The sequence below is a fragment of the Carassius gibelio genome, chromosome A12 (assembly GCF_023724105.1).
Source record: "Carassius gibelio isolate Cgi1373 ecotype wild population from Czech Republic chromosome A12, carGib1.2-hapl.c, whole genome shotgun sequence".
Taxonomy (NCBI): domain Eukaryota; kingdom Metazoa; phylum Chordata; class Actinopteri; order Cypriniformes; family Cyprinidae; genus Carassius; species Carassius gibelio.
Genome location: NC_068382.1, coordinates 7,390,983 through 7,416,293, shown reverse-complemented (window position 1 = coordinate 7,416,293; position 25,311 = coordinate 7,390,983). Strand labels below are relative to the sequence as shown.

General features: G+C 37.4%; 1 protein-coding gene across 2 annotated transcripts in view; it reads left to right on the top strand.

Moving 5' to 3' along the window:
* The first annotated feature begins 10,985 nt into the window (after positions 1 to 10,985).
* The window catches only part of LOC128024991 (angiotensin-converting enzyme-like), a 34,412-nt gene continuing 20,086 nt past the window's right edge, over positions 10,986 to 25,311 (top strand). For both annotated transcript variants that reach the window (XM_052610925.1, XM_052610924.1), the window contains exons 1-12: positions 10,986 to 11,334; positions 19,143 to 19,313; positions 19,395 to 19,482; positions 21,646 to 21,789; positions 21,874 to 22,065; positions 22,779 to 22,876; positions 22,958 to 23,130; positions 23,480 to 23,703; positions 23,776 to 23,920; positions 24,563 to 24,661; positions 24,772 to 24,894; positions 24,986 to 25,197. In XM_052610925.1, coding sequence (XP_052466885.1) covers positions 11,011 to 11,334; positions 19,143 to 19,313; positions 19,395 to 19,482; positions 21,646 to 21,789; positions 21,874 to 22,065; positions 22,779 to 22,876; positions 22,958 to 23,130; positions 23,480 to 23,703; positions 23,776 to 23,920; positions 24,563 to 24,661; positions 24,772 to 24,894; positions 24,986 to 25,197 — 1,993 coding nt within the window. In that variant the 5' untranslated portion in view covers positions 10,986 to 11,010. The remainder of the gene's footprint in view (positions 11,335 to 19,142; positions 19,314 to 19,394; positions 19,483 to 21,645; positions 21,790 to 21,873; positions 22,066 to 22,778; positions 22,877 to 22,957; positions 23,131 to 23,479; positions 23,704 to 23,775; positions 23,921 to 24,562; positions 24,662 to 24,771; positions 24,895 to 24,985; positions 25,198 to 25,311) is intronic.

Genomic DNA, 25,311 nt, shown 5'->3' with positions numbered 1-25,311 from the left:
GATGAGCTATTGGGAGAGTTCAGTGAAAAAAAGAAATCCGTCCTGAAACAATGCTGCTTTTGTATGGGAGAGGCCTTTCAAGAGTGCTGCAAAAAAGCACCATATAATTGAAAATAGTTCATATTAATTTGGAAACTTCATATTAATTTTAAAGTCCCAACCCCCCACCCCCGCCCCCTCATGGTAAAAATCATGTTTTCAATGTTATTTGCATAACTGTAATACTGTTTTCTATTTCACAAACATTTAATCAATCCCCCAAACTTGCAAGGCGGAGCTTTTCATATCTGGTCAAAGGTTTCTATTTTTCTATTTTTTTTTTTTTGCAGCGTTGAGTAATATAGCCAATCACAGACGTCTGTTGATTTCTCGAACACAATGGCCAATCAGAGGTGTTTAAATTAGTGAGAATCCACTCACTGCACAAAGGTTCTGCATGCTCACAAATCCTCTCTTTATAACAAAGTAGACACAGTGTAAATAAAAGAATAACTGTGTAGAGTTTCATTAATAAATTATGATGGAATAAAATTGTGATAAACTAAGGCGAGTGATAGCTATTCAGCGATTACAAGGGGAGCGCTCTTTGTACATTTACATTTACATTTACATTTACATTTACATTTAATCATTTAGCAGACACTTTTATCCAAAGCGATTTACAAATGAGAACAATAGAAGCAATCAGATCAACAAGAGAACAACAGCAGTATACAAGTGCCATGAGAAGTCTCAGTTAGTCTAGTACAGAACACATAGCCAGGTTTTTATTTTTATAAGAATATGAAAGACAAGAAAAGAAGAGGTAAGTGGTAGTATTAGTTGGTTAAGTGCTGGCGAAAAAGATGACATTTTTTGAAAATGAGTTAAGACTGTTCCAGCTGGGCACAGTGCAGGAAAAGGTCTGTGAGAGTGATTTTGAACTTCTTTGGGATGGCACCAAAAGGCGTTGTTCACTTGCAGAGCTCAAACTTCTGGAGGGCACATAAGATTGAACTAGTGAGTTTAGGTATGTAGGTGCCGTGCCAGTGGTTGTCTTGTAGGCAAGCATCGGTACCTTGAATTTGATGCGAGTGGCTAACCTGATGAGGAGAGGAGTAACGTTGGAATGATCTGGTTGGAATGAGAAGTGGAGTTGAGTGTCATCAGCGTAGCAGTGATAAGAAAAGCCATGCTTCTGAATGACAGATCCGAATAACATCATGTAGATGGAGAAGAGAAGTGGTCCAAGTACTGAGCCTTGAGGAACGCCAGTAGCAAGTTGTTGTGACTTAGGAACCTCACCCCTCCAAGACACCCTGAAGGATCTATACGAGAGGAAGGACTTAACCCACAGGAGTGCGGATCCAGAGATGCCCATCTTTCTAAGGGTGGACAGTAGAATCGGGTGATTAACGGTGTCAAAAGCAGCAGACAGATCCAGCAAGATGAGTACTGATGATTTGGAAGCTGCTCTTGCCAGTCGCAGGGCTTCAGTAACCGAGAGCAGGGCAGTCTCAGTTGAGTGGCCACTTTTGAAGTCAGATTGGTTGCTGTCCAGGAGGTTGTTCTGTACAAGGAACATAGAGAGCTGGTTGAACACTGCTCACTCAAGTGTCTTTGCAATGAATGGAAGAAGGGAGACCGGTCTGTAGTTTTCTAGAAGTCCTGGATTTAGAGATGAAGCAGTGGGCTTACCGAGCCTGCTAAAATGCTGAGGGAGATGTTCCAGAGTGAAGAGAGGAGTTGATAATGTGAGTAAGTGAAGGTATGACTGAAGAAGTGGGGATCGGATCAAGTGGACAAGTAGTATGGTTGATTAGACAGGATAAGTTTGGAAACGTCATTCCCGAAATTACAATGAATGAAATAGTGATAAACATTATCCCAAAATAACCACTCCCACAATTTGTCACGCTCAGTTCTGTGATGGTTAAGGGAATATCAGCTTCTAAAAGGGAAGAGATGCTGTTGACGTCAAAGGAGTCGAATCAAATCACGGTATTTTGAAAAAAATCGTGTGTCATGTTGTAATACGCCTAAAACTAGCACAATATTTAGTCAAGTCCTTTTTCCATGTGTCCGGCTGGTACTGTAGATGAGTGGTTTTAAACCTGTGGGCTGCGGCCCCCCAATGGGTCATGATGGTTTTGCAGGGTGGGCCGCCATGTCTAAGTCATAACATAATAACATAATTTCATATATAATTAAATAACTACAAATAAATATTAACTGTAACTATGCTTCCACTATTCGAGCTCACTGATTGGTTTAAGAATAAACAGTCAATTTATCATATTTTTGCTGCATATGCTGCGGAACAACAGCAGTTGTGCCAAGCGGTGCCAGCCCGAGTCATTTTCTGTTAATTGCCAGATCATTCAATAAAGACAGTTAACAATCTAGCTTCTGAGGACTAAGTTATTAACCCAACAATAAAGGGGGCAGTTAATTTTTTTACAGTGGGCCGCACAAACACATATTTTTGGTTGTGTGGGGGCCAGTTTGGGAACCACTGCTGGAGATCATGCTTCGGCTGCTGTTTATGCATTTACAAAATGATCACTTTTCCTATTCAGCCTGATATGTTAATGGATTTTCTTATACAGCTAAACTACTTGAGAGCATTGAAGTATCCAACAAATGCTCTGAGATGACTTCATTTAACAGGAATATGTACAGCGTAAATTGCTGCCAGCTGAACGGTTTCGAAAAACACTGGTAAGAAGCAGTGAGCATTTATGTTTTTCACTCAAGAGAGCTGCATGAGAGTCAGGACAAGCCGTTACAGCAGTTCTCTTTCTATAAGGCCAGTTCACCTAAAATCAACCTAATACATCCAAGCAAACATCAGCTACTCATTCATTCTTGATTGTTGGTCATTATCTACATAACCAGGAGACTCCCATTCCAGGAAAAAACATAATTTCTTGTTCTGTTTATATCTGTATTGTTTCTCCTAGATATAGATACAGTATCCTGCTTCTCTTGAACTTCATCTGATGTTTTTCCTCTTGAGTTTTAGAAAAGTTTTCTAAACAAGGAAAGATCTTTCTGAAAAGAATTGCCAAGGTAACCAAAATCTGCAGGTATTTCAATTCACTGAATGACATTAGCTGCTGTTCACATCCATTTTATAGCTTTGTACTCACATTTCTGTCTAGCTTTAAAGTCTCCTAATAAATTTGAGGAAGTTGACACTTTACTGAGTTCAACAAAGTCTCTTGGGTTATGAAAAGCAAACTCTGTGCTCTGTGCAAACTCTTTAAACTGTGCGATTAAAATAATCTGGGCTGTGCCAGTAAGACTTAAAGAGCATCAAGGGAGACCTTTAAAGGAAACAACCAAACACAAACAGGAGAAATCAGCCAGAGATATTCTCCATGTTGGAGCAGGTTGAGGTTGGATCAGATGTACCCGGTGTGGGTTTTCCCTGGCTCAATGTTGTGAAAGTCAAAGCCAGCTCTACCCTGATCTCTGCAGATTGGGTCTTGTGAGCAATCACAGCTCTGACACACTTCACAGATTTCCATTACAGCTCCAGAATTGAATTACCAGCTGAAGTCACTTGTGAGCTGGAGACTGAGCTGTGGATGTGTCTGTGACATTCATTCATTTCACCGGCTCCAGTATCTCCAAGTCAGCCAGACGATCAACAGATTTGTTGCCAGGAAATACCTTTTTCTTTATCCACAGATGCACATACACATGGCGTGTGATTACTCTGTTAATGTAACTCATTTGAATAAGTGACCTCAGTGCACTCCAAAAAAGAATAAAAAAGCTTTCACTCATTTCACTTTATCACAATTTCATGCTCTTTCAAGCTCTTATTTACAAAAGAAATATGAAGAGATGCATGAATGTTGACAGACTTAAATGCAATGGCCAGTTAAAAGTTGTTCAAGAAATCAGCAGATATGTCTGTGATTGGCTATATACTGTAGCGTAGCTCAATTCTGGAAAAAAATTATTGTAAATAGAAACTTTTAATGCTTTCCAGAGGGCATACAAAAATATGCACTGGATCACATATGCATTGATATCCTATTGCATACTGAATGTACAGTATGACAGTTGGCAGCCCTGATAAAGATAGCTTTGCCTAATTTTATACCATACAGTTTTTAAGTAAACATATGTTTAAATAGTTAATATTGAGCTCTCATATTATAACAAAATATTAATAGTACAAGCACTTAAAGTAGAAAGATGTTTCTGTGTCTGTGTGTGTGTGCAACACTGTAGTATTTTTGAAGTAGGCCTATACCTTGTAAATACAACTGTTTATGATTATCATTTAGTGCACACACAGCATTGGTGGTTTATTTTCCAGTTTTAATTTAATTGACAACTTACAGCTAATTATTTGTAATATAGAAATATGAATAGTATGTTGCTTCATCCATTGCTGTCACACTTGTTGTTGTTGACTGGTGAATACATTTTTTTCTGTAGCTTGCCCAGCACTTATAGTACATTTTTGAAGACCCAAAAGTGTCAACCTTTGTATTCAAGTTTATGACAGTCTAGTGCTTTTTAATCAATTATATATTTTTTTAACAACTGCAGCTGGTGCATAAAAGGGAGCAAGAGATCATGGCATAGGGCATACAACTTATTATTAATAAGCATGTTTTGCTATAAATAATTTAAAAAAAATCAGTTTTGTCTGACATCTGGACATGCATTGTAGTTAACGTCATGATGACTTGTACTGTTTTTATCATAAAATGACGTAACTGTTGCAGTGCTGCAAAATGAATAACTTTTCACCACAACAAGAATAGCAATGCACAGTGTAGCACATAGCATTGGATCCTTTACCAAATCTGTTCAGCAAACGATCTATTATTTACAGTTTTAACTGAGGGTGCTTTAGACTGTGTGGCATGAGAATTTGTGACAGCTGTTGACTGGAATACCATCATAAGTGTACAGTTCTAGTTTTGTGGGCCATTTTGCAACATTGTATTGATTAGACACAGTAGTAGAAACCAAGGAGAGAGAGAGAGAGAGAGGAATGGGAAGGGAACAGGACCAAGTGCACTCCAAAGTTAATAAATGCCATACATTAAACTACTTTAGAAGGTTTTGGACCATATCAGTACAGATTCTTATCATTTATTTTATTTTTATTTTTTTATATGAATGCAATAAAGTAATGCACAATTATATCTGAACTGCAGCAATAATCATTTTATATTTGAATGCATACATGCATGATTGATTGCCGGATTAAACTAGGCTCAGGTTTCTTGGGTCAGTACATCTTTATAGTCAGAACACAGCTTAGAGATGCTTTGGATTGCCTAAGCTTTGTTTTTGTTCTGTTCTGAATATATTCATCTTGGATGGAAGGATTCAATTTATAAAAAATACAGTAATATTGTAAAACATTCTTTAAATTTGACATAACTTTTCTATAATGTCAAATGTAATTTATTCCTTTCATGTAAAACTGAATTTTCAGCATCATTACTTCAGTCTTCAGTGTCATGATCCTGCAGAAACTATATGCTGATTTACTGCTTAAAAATGCTGTGGAACAGACTGAGGTTAAGTCTGTACCACAAAGGGCTCATAAATGGTTACATTTTAAGCAGCTGGTGTCATTTTTCAGGACTGTGCAAATATAACAACAGTCTGCATCCATTAGCATTTTTTTTGCTGGTTGTTTCCTCTAGTGTGCTGGATTGTGTGGCAAAAGTGGCTTAGAAAACATGACTGAAAGCTCATTAATCAGTCAGTTTTCATCAGCTGAAAGAAAAAAAAAATGCTGCCCTCTGTAAAAACAAACAGAAAGCATTTGCAATAAACATAAGGTCTTGGTGTGAATAGGCATATGTCCCCAACAATGCATTAAGGAAAAAACAATGGAAACCATGCTCACACTTATAGCTCTCTCACATTGAGCTATAAAAAACCTGTATTGTCTTAAAAATATACAAAGAGAATGTTTTTGTACGAGAACTTGGGAGGAAATCCCCTTTTCCCTAATGAGGTTTAAATAGCAGGGTTGTGGTGTTTTCAGCAACAACGTCGTTCAATTTTACTGCCTGCGTATTTCACTGCTGTGGAATAATAACAGGAGATTCTGCTAACCAGAACCCCGTTTAATCTCCAATGCTGTCTTAGTTTGCTTACGTTATGTTTCAGTTTTAACAAGTGACAGCAGAGTATATCACATGAATAATAGTGAAACAGAACAGCAAACATAAACACATCTCTGCAGAGAGAAACAAGACTAGACTAGTTAAAACATTTTATGTTTGCTAGTCAGACATGGATGAAATGGACAAGAAATGGTTTCTGCACTCATGGTACAATATATTGCATATATTTTGCATCTTATTTAAAAAATCATATTTTCACAATAAATCTACTTATTACTTATAATCACTATAAATGTTCATTGTGAAATCAATTAAATTTATTGAGCTAAAAAGTTTGAACATGGTATGGGTTTATCATATATATATATATATTGTATATAAACCTGGTTATAGTGTGTATTTCATTTCATTTGTTTATGACTGACAAATATGAATAACATTAGGTTTATTATGATCGGACAATATTTGGCCAAGATACTATTTGAACTATTTGAAATCTGAGGGTGCAAAAAAATCTAAATACTGAGATTTATATTTGAAATTGTCCAAATGAATTCTTAGCAATGCACATTACTTAGGTTTTTTTCATATTTTTAATTTTTTTTGGCTGCTTTTGTGGTCCAGGGACACATATGAACAAACCCCTCTCTAAAACCTTTTGAATTGATGGGAATAAAGCTGCAAAGTTTGGTCTATGTTAAGTGCTGCTGAACTGGAGATTTCTAAGAACAACGTTATTGAGAAAACGGCCTCTACAAATATGTACTGAAATTGAAAACTAGAGGCATAAAATAAAAACTTAAATGTGAATTCTGGATGATTTATTTCCACAAGTCTGAAAGAAGGCAAGTTATTTAAGCAAAACAGTCCAAAATCTCAAAATTAATAAGTGCATGAAAAACCAATGGCTGTGCCCATAACGTCTTTCGTTAAACACGACTGTACAAGTTGACAGAAAGGAGTGAGTGTGTATTAAAAAGGCTCAGATTCACCATGTGTAACATTTAACTTGCCAAGTGCCCTTGGCACAAGATATCTCGGACTCTCTAAAGAACCATGCTGTTTTCTTCATTTTTCATAGCCCTAAAAGTGCCTAACTGGAGGTCATGCAGTGCAGATTTTTTCAGAGCAGACAGTCGTTAGCTCAGTGAAAAACTCGGGACATGGTCATGACACCCTAAGCCATCCTCCCAAAAAAGAGAGCAACACATAAATTCCAGGACGATGACATCGTTTGCTCAAGGATTACGGACAGATTCTCCAGTATTCGCTCACGTACCTCTGCATTCCCAACACAAGGAGATTAGTTCTACCAGAAAGACTCGGGAGATGTACGAAGCATACATTTATTGACAGCTCAGCGAGCACAATTATAAATTTCTTTGGCGGAAGGCCCCGTCCATGGTTCGTAATCCGAGGGTAGCGAATCTGCATTTCCTGCCTGAAGACGAAGGCAGGGGCGCAGCAGACCCCCCTGGAAGGTAAAGACAGGACCATCCTGGTGGTGGTGGGGAGGGTGGAGGTTGTTGTCGCGTCGGCATCTGCGAACTCAAACATGTGTAAGTACGATCTTTTATACAGGAGTATAAAGACGTGATTGGATAATGATGAAGGTAATTAGTGACGAAGTGATTGAGTCTTCCTGGCAGAACTTAGGCTAAAGCTTCCATTTCTCCAAGTCACATGCAAGAACAAATCACTCATTTTGATGGCGAACCTCTAATTATACAATACAATCATCCCATCTTTTCCTGGGTTTCTCTGTAAAGTTTCCTGCACATAATCCTGCCAAATTCAGAACAATATCGCAAATTGCAACATGTTTATCTTCTTAGAAATGGTATGGAATGCCACAACCAGTGTTGTAGTCGAGACCAGCTCATTCGAGTCTGAGTCCAGATCGAGTCCAGAGAGGGTCGAGTCCGAGTCAAGACCGAGTTCAGAAAGGGTCGAGTCCGAGTCAAGACCGAGTTCAGAAAGGGTCGAGTCCGAGTCAAGACCGAGACCAGAGAGATTGGGTCTGAGACAAGACCTAAAGAAATCTTCAAGAGTATGTAAAATGTTTGGTGGAAACAATAAAGGGTAAAAGGGCCACATAGTATGTGGTGTAAAGGTAAATTTATTAGTATTATGAATTGTTACTTGTTAATATTAATTGCTCATTTTCACATAACATCGTTGTACCACTATACACATCCATATAACCTTTCTAGTACAAGTAACATTACTGTATGACTCTATATTGTAATGCTACATAACACTTCTAGTACAAGTAACATTACTGTACCACTATACCTGTAAATGTTCAACTGTAACAGCTTTTACATAACTTTTAACCTTGACGCTTAACTAATGACTGCTAATATCCTTACACTGTCTTGGATTATGTGCACTTTAGATGTTGTGAAGATTACAGGTGGGCATAATTACTTTTCAAAAAAATAAGTGAGGAGACCATCCTGCTACCCAACCGAGCACAATGTGGTCTCATGATCAATCCACCCCGACTAAAAACTCTCTCTACTGGTGCAGAGGAAGCGGGGACTGACAACATTTACCATTTTATCACTTTCTGTAACAGCAACGGATAATCTACTGCTAATTTCCCTGGATGGTGCGTTTTAATGCTGGGTAAAATACACACTAGTCCAAGTTTTTTTTAGTTACGGAGGGCATACACACAAGAGCCGACTGACTGTCCAGGAAAATTTCATGCAAAAGTATGTATGTGCCAGGGGAAGAAAGCTGGTTGAAATGCCATATAAGTTCAATGCATTCTGTCAGACATTTTTTGGAGATGTTTAGTGTTGAGACAGTCAGTCTGTATTCATTATATAATTTAATTAAACGATATTTGTTTGTTTTTTCTGTGACCATTTTGTCCTACTTTGTAAAAAATAACACAGTTGAGAGAAATAATGTAGCAATGTGGCTTTCTGGAAAGCGGGATCACTACAGGCGGATGGCAGGAGGGTAACTTAAGGCCGGTGACACACTGGCTGCGTGGCGTCTCTGCTGCGTGCTAGAATCGTGGTGGCTGCTTCGCGTTTTCTGTGTCTTTACACACCAGAAGCGTGCCTGCACGCGGCGCTTGGCGCACTGCTGCTGCTGTAGGAAACATAGAGGGAGGGCGCCAAAAAACCAGGCTCTTGTCTTCATGACAACAAGATCAACTTTTTTTTTTTTTTTTTTTTTTACACCCCTACTGATAGGACACCGTCAACAGTATTGACGGCAAGATAGAGTATGTTTGACAGGTGCAATATTTGAAAATCGATCATTATTAATTAATTTTTTTAATAACATTTATATCTGAATTTATGCCAACCTATAGACTTTCAAATATCAAAATGTCATGAATTAATATGTATTTGTGTACAAAATGACATATAAACATATTTCCTAGTATATTTTGCCTGGAAACGCTTCCAACATGCACGCGTGTGGCTTGAAAAATAGGCGTCGGTTCTTTTTCTAGAATGCACGGGTTTTCCGCGCGTCTCACGCAGGCAGTCTGCAAGATCTAACCTGTTAACATGGGAGCCCAATTAAAAACAGACACGCCACGCAGCTGAGATGCTTGCGCCACACATCCGGTGTGTCGCTGGCCTAACGTCTCACGTCAAAAGAAAATCACCAGTCATTGGATGTGTCAATCATACATCAATTTAAATAAACATTAACATACAGTAATAATCATGAAATATTTTGATTGGGACTCGAGTGGACTCGGGCATAAGTCCGATTCCTAATATGTTCGAGTCCGAGTCAATACCGAGTCAAAATGCACACGAGTCCATGACAAGACCGAGACCATTAAAATACGGTCTCGAGACCGAGTCCGAGTCTCGAGTACTCAACACTGGCCACAACATCCATTCCAGTGCTGAGAGACAGTTTCCTGTAGGAGATGGACCACTTGTTGAAATATGAATGGGATAAATCACAACACTCATTTTAGCGGCTGTAAGAATGGATGTCAAGACTTTCAAGTAAAAGAGCCAATTGTTTCATTATGGTATATACATGTGTGAAATCTTCACTGATTTTAATAAAGCAAATATAAGAATAACATACTGTTAGTTTTGAAAACAATTCCCATTTAGAACTTTCAGTGGAGAAAAATAACAATGCAGTTTCACTTTTATTTACAACTTTGAAAAATCATTTTGGCCCCCAAGATGACGGACTTGCCTTAAAGTGGACCAAAGGATCAGTTTCAGTTTGTATAAATATTAAAACACTAGACATTCAACAATGCAACATTGCAAATGTAATCATTGTAGTGAGAGAAGCCATTTCAATTGCATCTTCCTGTTTCTCTTATCTATCACTTTAAGATTTACCTCCTTACCTCGTTTCCAAAAAGAAAAAAATCACCAGTGACTGAGGAGCTGGAGCTAGGCAGCTGTGCTACGTGATGCCTCAGACTGCCAGATCATCTACAACAACAACAGTGAAAAATGTCTTCAGTACAGACAAAGCAGAAATGATTGCATCATAACCCTTGTGAAAAAGTAGTACACTTTAGCATACATTTGTTTTTTTATGTTGCACAGAAGACAATTATAGTTATATCCAGACATTTGATTGAAAGTCTTGAAAACCTGAGCATACAGTAGTTGGAGACACTTTTAAGATGTTTTCTGAAATACATGCAAGATGTCTGAGAAAACAATTGAGAGAGATTAAGAAATGATTTTTGGTGTGCAGAAGAAATTAGGAGAGGCCAAAAGATAGAGAGAGAGTCTGGAAGAGAGAAGGAAGGATAAAGTAGGAGGGACAGAGAGAGAGAGAATAAGAGTAAATGTGTGTATCTTTCAAGAGAGAGGGAGGGAGGGAGGGATGGGTTAAACTGGCACTTAAAAGAGCCGCCTGTGATTGCCCTGTGCCTGATTAACAGTGGAAAGGGGAAATGAAGGACACAGATAGGAAACAACCATCCAGCAGTGAGCGTGTCAAGACGGCTCCTCCGGGAACTTCCATTCCAGCAATTTTCCCGTTCCTCACTTCACAACTGTGGTCCATTATGTACCAGGCAGTGGTGCTGCTGACTCTCATCAATATGAGCGCAGCTCTGAAACAGGAGTGGATCCCGGGGGATTATCCTATGACAGAGGCAGGGGCTGAGAGCTTCGTGAGCGACTACAACTCGACCGCCGAGGAGGTCTTTTACTTCAGCGCAGAAGCCAGCTGGAACTACAAAACCAACCTGACAGAGCACAACTCCCAGCTGCAGGTACTGTCAAAGTCTATGTATTTAACAAACACCCAGTAACACTGCTTGTAGTCTAACACGGCACAACTGCACAAAACTGCTATAAAGATATAAAGCCTTTTTTGCACATGGGACTGCTCTTGATCAGCCTGTAATATTTTATTCAAGTTTATTTGTATAGCGCTTTTTACAATACAAATTGAATTGAATTGAATATTTTATTTTTATTTAAGTTTTTTATTATATATATATATATATATATATATATATATATATATATATATATATATATATATATATATATATATATATATATATATATATATATATATATATTAGGGACAGATACAATAAACATAGATGAAAACAAAGTAATCCCATGCATGCATCATAGTGTTTGTAGCTATAGCTAATTTGCAATACTTTTATATAAATTATAGTTATAAACTGTTACAGTAAACAACAAGAAATACACAAAAGATTAAATCTGACTACAAGTTTGATGCTGAATCAACCAAGATTTCATAGCTTTTTTATTATTATAATTTGCAGCAAATTTTAAATAAACAGGCTATGAATTTTTAACTTTTACACCCTTCACAGAGAGAGCAGTCTGCACAAAATAGTTTTTATTTTTTTATTTTTTTTTTTTTTTTTTTTACAATCGTGTGTTTTAACAACTTGAAGTGACATTCAGCCAAGCATGGTGACCCATACTCAGAATTCGTGCATTTAACCCATCCAAAGTGCACACACACAGCAGTGAACACACACACACACCGTGAACACACACCCGGAGCAGTGGGCAGCCATTTATGCTGCGGCGCCCGGGGAGCAGTTGGGGGTTCAGTGCCTTGATCAAGGGCACCTAAGTTGTGGTATTGCCGACCCAAGACTCGAACTCGAACAATTCAATTCAATACAATTTAAGTTTATTTGTACAGCGCTTTTTACAATACAAATCGTTACAAAGCAACTTTACAGAAAATTGTTTCTACAATATTTAGTAGTAGCTTATAAGTGATGACTGTCAGTTTGTGTTCGTATGACAGGATTTTTAGAAAAAAATAATACAAGACGTTGTCAGCTAGACAATGAACATTATTAATATTATTCATTAATAATTATTATATGAGGCAATCACACTTGTAGCAATATTTGTTAGTTCTGTTTGTTGATTCAGGGTTAGCATCATCTGAGGTCCTCTGAGGGTCAGCATCATCTCATTTCAGGTGTTCTGGATCCAGACTGGAGCTTGTGTAAATCCTAGTTACCACGGGATGTAAATCCCGTGGCGAAACATAGAAACAAAATAGAGACATCATTAGCATAGCTGCTGATCCAACAAAGTAAAATTAGTTTAACCCAAGCTAATGAATAAAAATGCACATTTGATCAGATGCAACTACACTCACAATTTAAAAGATTCATTATTCGAATGCTTGGCGAAAGATATGCATTTTTAGTCTAGATTTAAACAGAGAGAGTGTGCCTGAACCCCTGAGTTTGGGAGCCAAATGTGAGAAAGTTCTACCTCCTTTAGTGGACTTTGCTATCCTAGGAACTACCACAAGTCCAGCGTTTTGTGACCTTAGGGTGCGTGATGGTTTGTATCGTGGTAGAAGGCTAGTTAGGTACGCAGGAGCAAAACCATTTAGGGCCTTATAGGTAAGTAATGATAATTTGTAACTAATACGAAACTTAATAGGTAGCCAGTGCAGAGACTGTAAAATTGGGGTAATATGATCATATTTTCTTGACCTCGTAAGGACTCTAGCTGCTGCATTTTGGACTACCTGTAGCTTGTTTATTGACGAAGCAGGACAACCACCTAGAAGTGCATTACAATAGTCCAGTCTAGAGGTCATGAATGCATGAACTAGCTTTTCTGCATCAGGAACAGGTAACATGTTTCGTAGCTTGACAATGTTTCTAAGATGGAAGAATGCAGTTTTTGTAACATTGGAAGTATGATTTTCAAAAGACAAATTGCTGTCTAATATAACACCCAGATTTCTGACTGTAGAGGAAGTAAAAGTACATCCGTCTAGTTGCAGATTGTAATCTACAAGATTCCGTGTAGTGTTTTTTGGTCCAATAATTAATATCTCTCTCTTATCCAAATTTAATTGGAGAAAATTATTTGTCATCCAATCTTTTACATTTTAATCACACTCTGTTAGCTTAGATAATTGAGAAGTTTCATCTGGTCTCGTTGAGATATATAGCTGAGTATCATCAGCATAACAGTGGAAGCTAATTCCGTATTTTCTAATAATATTACCAAGGGGCAACATGTATATTGAAAATAGAAGGGGACCTAGGATGGATCCTTGTGGCACTCCATATTTTACTGATGATAAATGAGATGACACCCCATTTAAGTAACCAAAATGGTAGCGGTTGGACAGGCAGGATCTAAACCATCTTAGAGCCTGCCCTTGAATACCTGTATAGTTTTGTAATCTATCCATGAGTATGTCATGATCTATGGTGTCGAACGCAGCACTAAGATCAAGTAAGACTAGAAATGAGATGCAGCCTTGATCTGACGCAAGGAGCAGGTCATTTGTAATTTTAACAAGTGCAGTTTCTGTGCTATGGTGGGGCTTGAAACTTGACAACATTAGGGTTAGAAGTAAACTATCTAACCACTAACCATTTCCCAAAAATGTCAAAACATCACAAAACATCAAGATTATAAGTCTTCCACTGGGTTGTATTGTGTGTATCATGATCTGCAGTAGATAGTTTTAGGACTCCTGTCAAGTTTCACTAAAGGGAGGGTGCTCAGAGATTACTGAGTAATGTTAAGCAGAAGTGTAACACTTGTGTTAAAGGACTTGACAAATCATTCCATGTGTCATCATTTCCTTTTTCTTTCACAGCTTTTGAGACATAATTCTCAGAAGTAAAAATTAAGCAACTTCGTCTCAGACAAAATTAAATAGAATCGTTGACTTACTGCAACAGATACAGACAAGGGGAAGTTGAGTGAAAGATGTGATTGCAGAAGGTCTTCATTAATTAACAAAATTAATGCAATAATAATGCAAAAGGTAAAGGTATATGCACATGTTACAGCTTTGCACATAAAGACAACTGACAACTCAGTGAACAAACCGAGTGCTTTAGATACGCACACTAGAATAACGCAGCTTTAACTAATCAGAAACCACCAAGGACACACCTACTGTAAAAAAAAAAAAAAAACAGGAACTAAACCAAATGGTGACGTGACAAATGCCTATGAGTAACACTAATAATGAAGAGGGAAGGGGGAGGAAGGCCAGGGAACACATCAGAGCTACAGTAGAGACCCTCATGGAGGAGCCATTGAAAGAGAAGCCTGTGGTGGAACCGAGCCAGATGGATGGAGATCTACGATGGAGCCCAAGGAATTGTTCACCATAGCAGATCACTGGAATCGGAAATCTGAAGTAGGAGACGAAGGTGGCCTGGACCAGTGTGATGTCACAGGCTCAGAGGACAGAGGACATAAGACCACAGTGACACCAAGGAGCAGCCTAACTAACCAGACAGGATTGGAAAAGAGGAGCAGCCAGAACCAGGAATTTCACCAAGACAGACAGGACCGGCGGAAGTGGAAGGGAAAACAATTAAGACGTTAAAATCACATTTGGGATTTTCTTTCCTATGGGATGTCTAGTGTTGTGCGCTTCATAGTCCAAAACTTAACTTAATCAAGTCATACAATCAGACCACATTTCCAGTTTCGGTAGTCAAATTTGTGACATTATTTATCACCCCAAAAAATCATTAAATCATAGGTTGATATGCTATATTAAAAAGTTGCAATATTGAAAAAAATCAACTTCTAGTGAATGTCAATGCTGAAGTTATCCAAATGTAAAACTAATGAAATATTAAATATTGACAACACGTATAAGTTTAATAAAAAAGGTAACACTTTTTTTTTTTTTTTTAATATTGGTTAACAAACTAAAAATGACCATTTTTATTCATTAACATTAACAAAGATAAAAATACAGTAATAAATGTATTCTTCATTGTGAGTTAAAGAGATAGTTTACCTAAAAACAAAAAAAATTCCATTATTTTCTCACCCTCATGTTTTTCCGAGCCTGTATGAATTTATTTCCTCTGTTCAAGAAATGTTGGTAACCAAACAGTTGATGGTAGCCATTGACTTCCATATTTATTTATTGGACTTAAATTGCTTGGTTACTGCTGGTTGGTTACCAACACTCTTCAAACTATGTTCTTTTAGGTTTGGAACAACTTGAGGTTGGGTAAATGATGACAAATTTTTGGGTGAACTATGACTTTAATGCATCAACTTACATAAATGAATGGGACATTATCGTGAAGAGTTACCAAAATATCAGCCAGTAACAGGTATTGAATATTGTGTGTCCCTATCAGATACTGGTAGAAAAAAAAGCGAATAAATCCTCAGCATGGTAAAACAAGACACTTAATAAAACTGCTTCTCCACACGCACGCCTCCGTCAGACAGCTGTCTCAACAAGGTTTCACAGCTGTCTCAACACTCACTCACGGCTTTTCAAATGGGTGCTGGCTCCATCAATGGCTCAAACTCAAAAAATTCTGTAAAAGGGTTGATATAGAGCTGGGCAGAACCTGAGCAATGCTTGGTGTGTCTATTATTTCAGAAACATCAAACGAGGTGATCAAAGAGCCTCTGTTTCAGGCTTCTCTATTGGAGGTGGCGGGTGCAAGGCCAGGTTGTTTCTGTGAGGGAGACTCACACTGACTGTGAAGATGAAGCAGCATTGTATCAAAGCTGTAGCTGTCGCACTCATTCCATAGAGGCCGCGGTCACAGGACGCCGCTCATGGTTGCTGGAGCTGGTATTTTTGTTTTCGCAGTCATCATGACTGTAGGCATCTTAGTGGTGTGCATTCAACAGATGGTTGATGGAGGTTATGCTAATGTAGCAGATGTTGATGTGCCTCTCAGACACTGTTGATGACTGCAGTGATTTAGAATAGCATAACTGAAAAGCTGTTTTTGCGTGGGAATAAATTTAGATGAGTACTTTGGAATTTCCAACTTCCAAGCAGCTTGAAAAAGTGTGAGAACTTGAATTACATTTATGATTTTATAGCATAGTTATTTATTATTGCGATACTTGCAAAGCCACTGAATAATGTTTTAGAGTGTGCAGCAGTAGAACCACATTGAAATTGGCCTAAATCAGGTGCCAAAAATCTAATATGTGCCAGATGTCTGTGAAAAAAAAAACAACTGAAATGTATATGTAAATGTGTCCCTAGAGTCTGCATTATTCATTCAGCGAATTCCACAGTCCGCTTTACTGCCATGCCACTCATCTCCCATACATCTCACTCCGCTTGCCTTCTTTGGCAGAGTGGCCATCTGTAGCACATCATTTAATTTCTGTAATGAGTGAGACAAGTCAGTACATCAGGTCAGACAGCAGGCTGGAATCAGTCAAGAGATCTTTTAATTAGCTTCTTAAAACAATGTTCTCAGAAGACAGCCACACTTTAAAAGCAGTTTAGAACCTTCAAAAACACAATGAGGTAGAAAACGGGTATAATTTGCTCTGAAATCTAACATTCAATATGCCAATTACATAACTAGATGATTTAGGACTAGATGAGCCCAGAGACAGATCCCAATGAAGACCTTGTCTCCTACACATCCAGCGGGACAAGACCACAGGAAACAGATGAATCCTCTGCACAATCTGACTTTGCTGCAGCCTGGAATTGAACTGCTGGTTTCATCTGGTCAGAGGAGAACTGGCCCTCCGACTGAGCCTGGTTTCTCCCAAGGTTTTTCTCCATTCTGTCATGGAGTTTTGGTTCTTTGCCGCCGTCGTCTCTGACTTACTTAGTTGGGGTCACTTCATCTACAGTGATATCATGGACTTGATTGCACAGATACTATTTAAACTGAGCTGGATGATGACAACATTGAATTTAATGATGAACTGCCCTTAACTGAAAACTGAGTGTTTACTATTATGTTATTTTGAATTATTGGCACACTTTTTTCATATTTAATACTATTTAAAAGCGCTATATAAATAAATGTGACTTGATTTGAAAGAGGGAAGCAAAAATGTTTAGGGGGGTTTGCAGGGATGTTTCAGAGCCAAGCGCATGCTTGATTGAGTTCATCCCCTTTTTATGGTGTCAGTCACATGTCATTATGATGTTACTTTTTCATGTCAAGCCTCTGACTTATCATCACATTCTTGCCTAAACATGACAGAACAAATGGGACCTTGGAAGAAGAGGTGAAAAAACAAGAAGCTAGCTGTCTTCATCCGTGAGGAAAACAGAGCGTGGACATTCAAGTGAAGGATGAGAGCTGTCACCAGCTTGTTAATCAGTATTAGAAGCTCATCTCCAGTCAGGGCAACAAAGGCATCACCTCATGAACTAATGAGTGGAAGCGTGTGACAGGGTCAACCCATCCTGTGGTTATCATAACAGAGAAGGGATGCTGGTGTCAGACTATCCACAGCAGAACGCTGCAAAACATCAAGAAAGAGTGACACACCCAAGACTAGGATACAATAAATCTTTAGGAATAATGTACATTAAAGGTTTTAGGAATTTTAACAGAAAAACATTGCAATAATCTAAAAACCATTTCCTGTCAGGAACCAAAGAATAAACTGATGAATGGTGTGAACTCAGTTACCCAATTTCATTCCTTGTTGCTGCAAAAGCAATTCAAGCTAACATAACAAGAATGAAATAAACTCAAATCTGTTCTAGGACTGAGCAAAAGCCAGAAATTATTATTAACAGAGAATGCATAGAAAAATAATGGGAAGGAGATATGGGAACTTGACACAATTATTAAGATTTAATCACATTAAGAGCACAAAAAATAACTGCAAGTTCAAGACTAATTAAAATATCCACGTTTTGACTTTATTTACGCTGTACTGACTAATTGTTGTATGACAAAGAACCGTGAGAGGTCTAGAGAGCATACGGCTTCTTGTGCTTTTGAATTGCTCTCACGGTACTTTGATGTCATACACCGATCGGTATGCTCCATGCTGCTTCAAGTCCAACACTGATATGTACACATATTTGCATCACTTTGACCATTCTCTGTAGATCCCACCTTCTCACGCACCAGGATTGGTCGATTACCTGGTGCGTGAGAAGGTGGGATCTACAGAGAAGTAAGAAAACAGGAAACCAAAGCCAAAACCTCAATATTTTAGGCAATATAGAAATTCTGGTCAGGACATGTCCTGGGAAAATGGCATGTTTGGTCACCCTATGTTTGAGCATTAGTTATTTGTTCTTTAGTTTGAATCAGCCTGACAATCTCTTACTTAACTGAACCGAACCGATCAAGGGTGCGTTTCCCAAAAGCAACTATGATCATAAGTTCAGTGGTCACCAATAGATTTTTAATGGAACTAACTACCATAGTTAGCTAACGATGGGAAACCCACCCCAGAGCTTACTCACTGTTAGTTAGTGTTGTTTTCAGAAATGAAGGTTTGCATTAGTATTATTACAGTTAATGAAGAAATCCACAGGGTATATAAAAATAAAATCTGATCAGTTTTCATTAAATAAAATGTAATTAAATCATGAAAGTTAATTCAACTGACTTCCACAAAAATCCACAATAGTTGTATGGATATTATATATATATATATATATATATATATATATATATATATATATATATATATATATATATATATATATATATATATATATATATATATATAATTTTTTTTTTTTTTTTTTTTTTTAAAGAGAGTCTGTGGATACTTTTGCATGGAATAATCAGACCTTCCTCATTGATTCCTTAAGGTTGCTGCGTCTTTGGAGAAGCAGGCTTTCAAAGAAGCATGGGGTCAAAAAGCAAAGGCTACCTTCAATGATTCTCTCATGGAGACCTTCACTAATCCAGACCTGAAGAAAATCATCAAGGATATCAATGTTCTGGGACCCGCCAATCTCCCTACCTCTGAGAGAGAGAGGGTGTGTTGACCACTGAAGCTTTGAAAGATGATCTTGACATTGCATCCAGATGTGTTTTGATCGCTCTCTTTGTTTTCTTAGTACAATACAATTCTGAGCCAGATGGAGAGCATCTACTCAACTGCAAAGGTGTGTCCCCCCTCAGAGGAATGCTGGTCTTTGGAGCCTGGTGAGAAACGCTCCCGACACTTTGTTGATGTGTGTCAGTAAGGGTCAAAATTAAGGTGAAAATACACACAAGTACGCAAAAAGTGCTTGCAATGCATTAGGATCAAGCTACAATATAAAGAATGCAAAAGTAGCAAAAAACTTTGCAGACAGATTACATTTAAAATAGAGAACATTCAAACATTGTTTACACTCTACAAAGGGTAATTATGTAGCTTTAAAATAAATTCATTTATAGCTAAAGTTGCTGTTTAGTCTATAATCAAGACAGCAGCCTGATTGTGATGATCATATCACTTTTACACAACAGTTCATAATAAAGTAAGTTAATACTAAGCAACGTATTCATTTTTGTTCATCCAACAAAATCTCTGAGAAACATACAGTTGTGAATGATTCAATGACTCGCTCATAAAAAGCCATTTGTTTTGTTTCTGAAAGAATTAATGTTTTGAATGCATTGAGGTCACATTTGTGTTCACCAGTGTTCAGCTAATTTTTAAGGGTAAAATGCAGTAATCAAAATAAGAATTGAAGCAATCTGGAGTTTCACCAAAGCTTGAAAGATTTCCCAATGCAGATTCCGCAGGTTCACATCATCACCACTTTACAGCGTTGACCAACAGAAAGCTTCTTGGTTTGAATGTGCTTCATACATCACTAGACTATGGACAACCGACAATGAACCTTTTTTGTCTGCGAAATTAGCAAAAGTGTTGCTAATGTGAATGCATCTTCAATTATTTAAAGATTCACTCATAAAGACAGTCACTTGTCACATCTACTGGTATACAACTTTGGGTAACAATTTATTTTAAGGATAAATTATCACTGTTAACTAGCATATTACTAACATGTTGGCTTATTATTAGTACTTATAAAGCACATATGCGTCCCTGGACCACAAAACCAGCCATAGGGGTCAATTTCTCAAAATTGAGATTTCTATATCCTCTGAAAGCGGAATTTGATTCATGGTTTGTTAGCATAGGAGAATATTTGGCAGAGATATAACTATTTGAATATCTGGAATCTGAGGATACAAAAAAAGAAAAAAAAAGAAAATCAACTTTAAATTTGTCCAAATTAAGATCTTGGCAATGCATATTACTAAACTAAAATTAGGATTTGATATATTTACAGTAGGAAATGTACAAAATATCTTCATGGAACATGATCTTTACTTAATATCCTAATGATTTTTGGCATAATAGAAAAATCTATAATTTTGACCCATACAATATATTTTTGGCTATTGCTACAAATATACACCAGCGACTTTTGTGGTCCAGGGTCACATATTAACGCATGACCATATTTTAGATCCCTCAATCAGACCCTATACCTAAACTTAAAAATGACCTTACTAACTATTAATAAGCAGCAAATTACTGTAAGCAGTTTTATTGAGTTTGAGGCAAAAGTCATAGACTTGGACCTTCAAATAAAGTTTGACCTAACTTTATAACCTGAGAAATAATTCTTGTAAAATCCCCACTACTTGACCTCACTTGTCTTATTCTCAACATTTAACTTCACTAAATGTTTGTTTAAATAAGCACTGCTAGGTTAATGTTTTTTTTTCCCTAACAGAACATTGCACTTGAAGTGTTCAGCTCATCTTAAAAGGCTGCTTTAAGAGTGTATCCGTTGCACAGTTTTTGCTAATAACATCATTTATCCCTCTAAATATTCAAAATCCAAAGCTATCTGTTAACTGCTTCTTTGGGTGAAATCACATGTTAGTTCTAAGAGTGTTTCATTCATGTGGACATGACTTGCTTATAAATGCAATGGATGTGTGCTTTTTCCATCTCCAAATACACATACACCAAGAAGTGGAGAAAGTTAGCATTACATAACTTGCTCACCAATGGATCAGTGAATGGTGCCATCAGAATGAGAGTGCAAAAAGCGAATAAAAACATCACAATAAGCCACAAGTAACCCATACGTCTCCAAATTATCATCTTGTGAAGTGAAAATCTGCGTGTTTGTAATTGAACAAATCCATCATTTAGATGTTTTTAACTTCAAACCATTGCTAAAGCCGAAACTAAACAAAACAAACTCAACTATATCTTGGATGGCCTCAGGGTGAATACATTTTATGTGAACTATACCTTTGATTATTATGCATTCATGTTATTTATGTGTTTTTTAGAGCTCACAGAAATCATGGCTAGCTCAAGAAGCTATAAGAGGCTTCTGTATGCCTGGGAGAGTTGGCACAATGTCTCAGGGGTCCCACTCAGATCCCTCTACCCCGAGTTTGTGAAGCTCAGCAACAAGGCATCTCAGATGGATGGTGAGTGAATAACTGGATGATTGGAGAGGGGAGAAACATAAAGAACGAAAGATTCGACAAGTTCTTCTTATCTGTTCTCCTCAGGCTTTGACGATACAGGCGCATACTGGCGTTCCTTGTACGAATCTCCAACCTTTGAGAAAGACCTAGAGAATCTGTTTAAACAGATGGAACCTCTTTACCAAAACCTGCACGCCTTTGTCCGCCGAAAGCTCTACAACTACTACGGTCCTAAATACATTAACCTCAAGGGTCCCATCCCTGCCCACCTCTTGGGTAAGTCGATAGATTGTGAATGATAACCTGTTTGGCAATTATTTGTCATGTGCTGACGAAAAAAAAGTTCAAACCACACTATAGCCTAAATCACAATTGAATGTCTGGTTTCTACAACTTACACTCAGAAGAAGAAATCTGCCTTTAAACTGAAAGATTCTATATTTTTTATGACAATTATCGATATTGACTTTTTTGATAAAATATTGATTTTGATAATATATATATATATATATATATACACACACACATACACGCACACACACACATAAAATAATGCATATTTGGTTACAATCGTTTATGAAAATATATAATACATTAACTAATATTAATTAAAGAAACCTCATTGTAAAGTGTTATTATGTAAAGATGTTTTTACAAATAATGTTAAAAATTATATGTATATATTTCCACCTTGGTATTAGACACAGTACATCATTAACACTTTCTTTATATCTCACAATTTTAATACTTTTTTTTTTCTTCTCAGAATTCTAAGTTTACACTACATAAATTTGACTTTGAGTTTATATCTCTCAATTATTTTTCTAAGAATTTTTTTTATTTATATATATATATACATACACACACACACACACACACATACACACACACACACACACAAACAACACACACACACACACACACAAACACATCATATAGAACAAGAAGGAAGTTTGGATGTTCTAATTGTGTTTGGTTTCATGTTTCAGGCAACATGTGGTCACAAAGGTGGAACAACATCTACAACATGATGATTCCTTTTCCTGACAAGCCCAATGTAGATGTGACGGACACCATGGTTGCTAAAGTGAGCTAACAGAACTAAATCTTCATGAGTGAATAATATCCCGAGGACACCAGAGATTGATAAAGTGATTTGTACCCATAGGGTTATAATGCCACTCACATGTTCCGGGTTGCCGAGGATTTCTTCACCTCTCTGGGTTTGCTCGAAATGCCTCCTGAGTTTTGGGACAAGGCCATGCTGGAGAAACCCACTGATGGAAGGGAGGTGGTCTGCCATGCCTCAGCCTGGGACTTTTACAACCGCAAAGACTTCAGGTATGTTAATCATACCCCAGTAAAGTAGATCATACCGTATTGTTGCACAGTGGCAAACTGTATTTTAGGTTATCTAATGCTTGAAGATTCCCTGAGGTATTCTATCATTCTCTTTGTGTGTGTGTGTGTGTGTGTTTAAGCTACTGCACTTGATTACCAAAAAACAACTGTTTAAGAGCATGCTTGAGATTGTAGTAATTAGGAAACATGCTTCATGTAAAAAAATAAATAAATGTTTTATTATTTTCAATCAAGCTATAAACTAATTGTGCATTCAGAATGTAAAAATACACAAATCACCATCAAAGAAATTCCTAAGCAATATAGCAATATGTGGGATCCCTGACAGAATCAAACAGTGCACCACTGTGACTATGAAGCAGCTTTTCACCGTGCATCACGAGATGGGCCATGTGGAGTATTACCTGCAGTTCAAAGAGCAGCCGGTCAGCTTCAGGAGAGGAGCTAACCCTGGCTTCCAAGAGGCCATAGGAGATGTGCTGTCTCTGTCTGTCTCCACACCCAAACATCTCCACACCATCGGCCTCCTGGATCCACTGACCGATGATGCTGGTAGGTGAAAGACATTCAGAATGATACTCATCATGTAAACCTAAAATAATGACATCATTTGAAATTCCATAGAGAGTGACATCAACTACCTGTTGAAGATGGCTTTAGATAAAATCGCCTTCCTTCCTTTTGGATATCTGATTGATCAGTGGCGCTGGGGTGTGTTTAGTGGACGAACACCGCCTGAACGTTATAATGCAGAATGGTGGTACCTCAGGTAAGGGACTCATGATGAAACATGGAGTCAGTAATGGATCATGCCTGTCCTTTACTTAAAAATATACTTTTAAGATTTTAAGTACACTACTAGCACACATTTAATACAATTAAGTGTACTTCTTTTTCACAACTGGTGTTTTTCACATTTTGTTTGTAACTTTAATGTCAACGACTTTTGATTGTAAAAAGAAAAAAATACATGTAAAAAAAATGCTTATACAATTCAATTGTAAAAAAAAAAAACAACAACATATTTTTGTTTGCTTACTCTACATTCACTACCATTCAAAAGTTTGGGGTCTGTAAGATGTTTTACTTTTTATTTATTTATTTTCAGAAATTAATACTTTTATTCAGCAAGGATGACAGTTAAGATATTTAAAATAATAATACTGTTTCAAACAATTGCTGTACTGTTGAAATTTCTATTATTTATTCAATCCTGAAGGAAATTGTTTAACAACTTAAAAAAAAAAAAATCTCACCAAACCCATCCTTTAGTATAAACACAAGCTAAATCTCATTGCATTTTTGTGGGATTTTTTTCAAGCTATCAGCCAACTAAATTAAGGTAATTGTTCACAACTGGAAATCAACAGTACTTTCTCAAATTGAATATGAATATTTTTTGTATTATTAGTACAAAATACCAAGGCATCTGCCCACCAACCAGACGCACAGAAAAACATTTTGACGCTGGAGCAAAATATCACATTCCTGGAAACACACCGTACATCAGGTGGGCTTCTTACCATGCCCATGCTAAATAAGCAGTCAATAATCAAAACGTATGATGCACACAGAGAAGACAAATATTTTCTCTCTTACATTATATTTAACCTCTCATAGATACTTTGTGAGCTTCATTCTGCAGTTCCAGTTCCATGAGAAATTATGTCAGGAGTCTGGACATATTGGACCTCTGCACAAATGCGATATCTACAGATCCAAAGAGGCTGGAGCGGTTTTAGAGTATGTACTGAATATACAGAGCCACTGCATCGTCACGATGAATGGAAAGTCTGTGCATTGGGACTAAGTGTTATTTTATTCTGTTTGGAAGGAAAGTCTTGAAGACTGGCTCTTCAAGGCCTTGGACAGAGGTGCTAAAAGAGGCTCTTGGCACTGACAAAATGGACGCCAGCCCCCTGATGAGCTATTTTAAGCCAGTTACCACCTGGCTGCAGGAACAGAACGCGAAAATGGGAGAGACGCTGGGCTGGCCTGATTTTAATTGGGTGCCACCAGTACCAGAAGGCTACCCTGAAGACATCGGTAAGAATGCGTGCAAACTATTTTTATTAGGACAGCCGGTTTTTAATTTAGTTAATTACTGTCTAATTAAATATTAATTAAACACATGTCATCATGCCTCAGACCTGCACATAA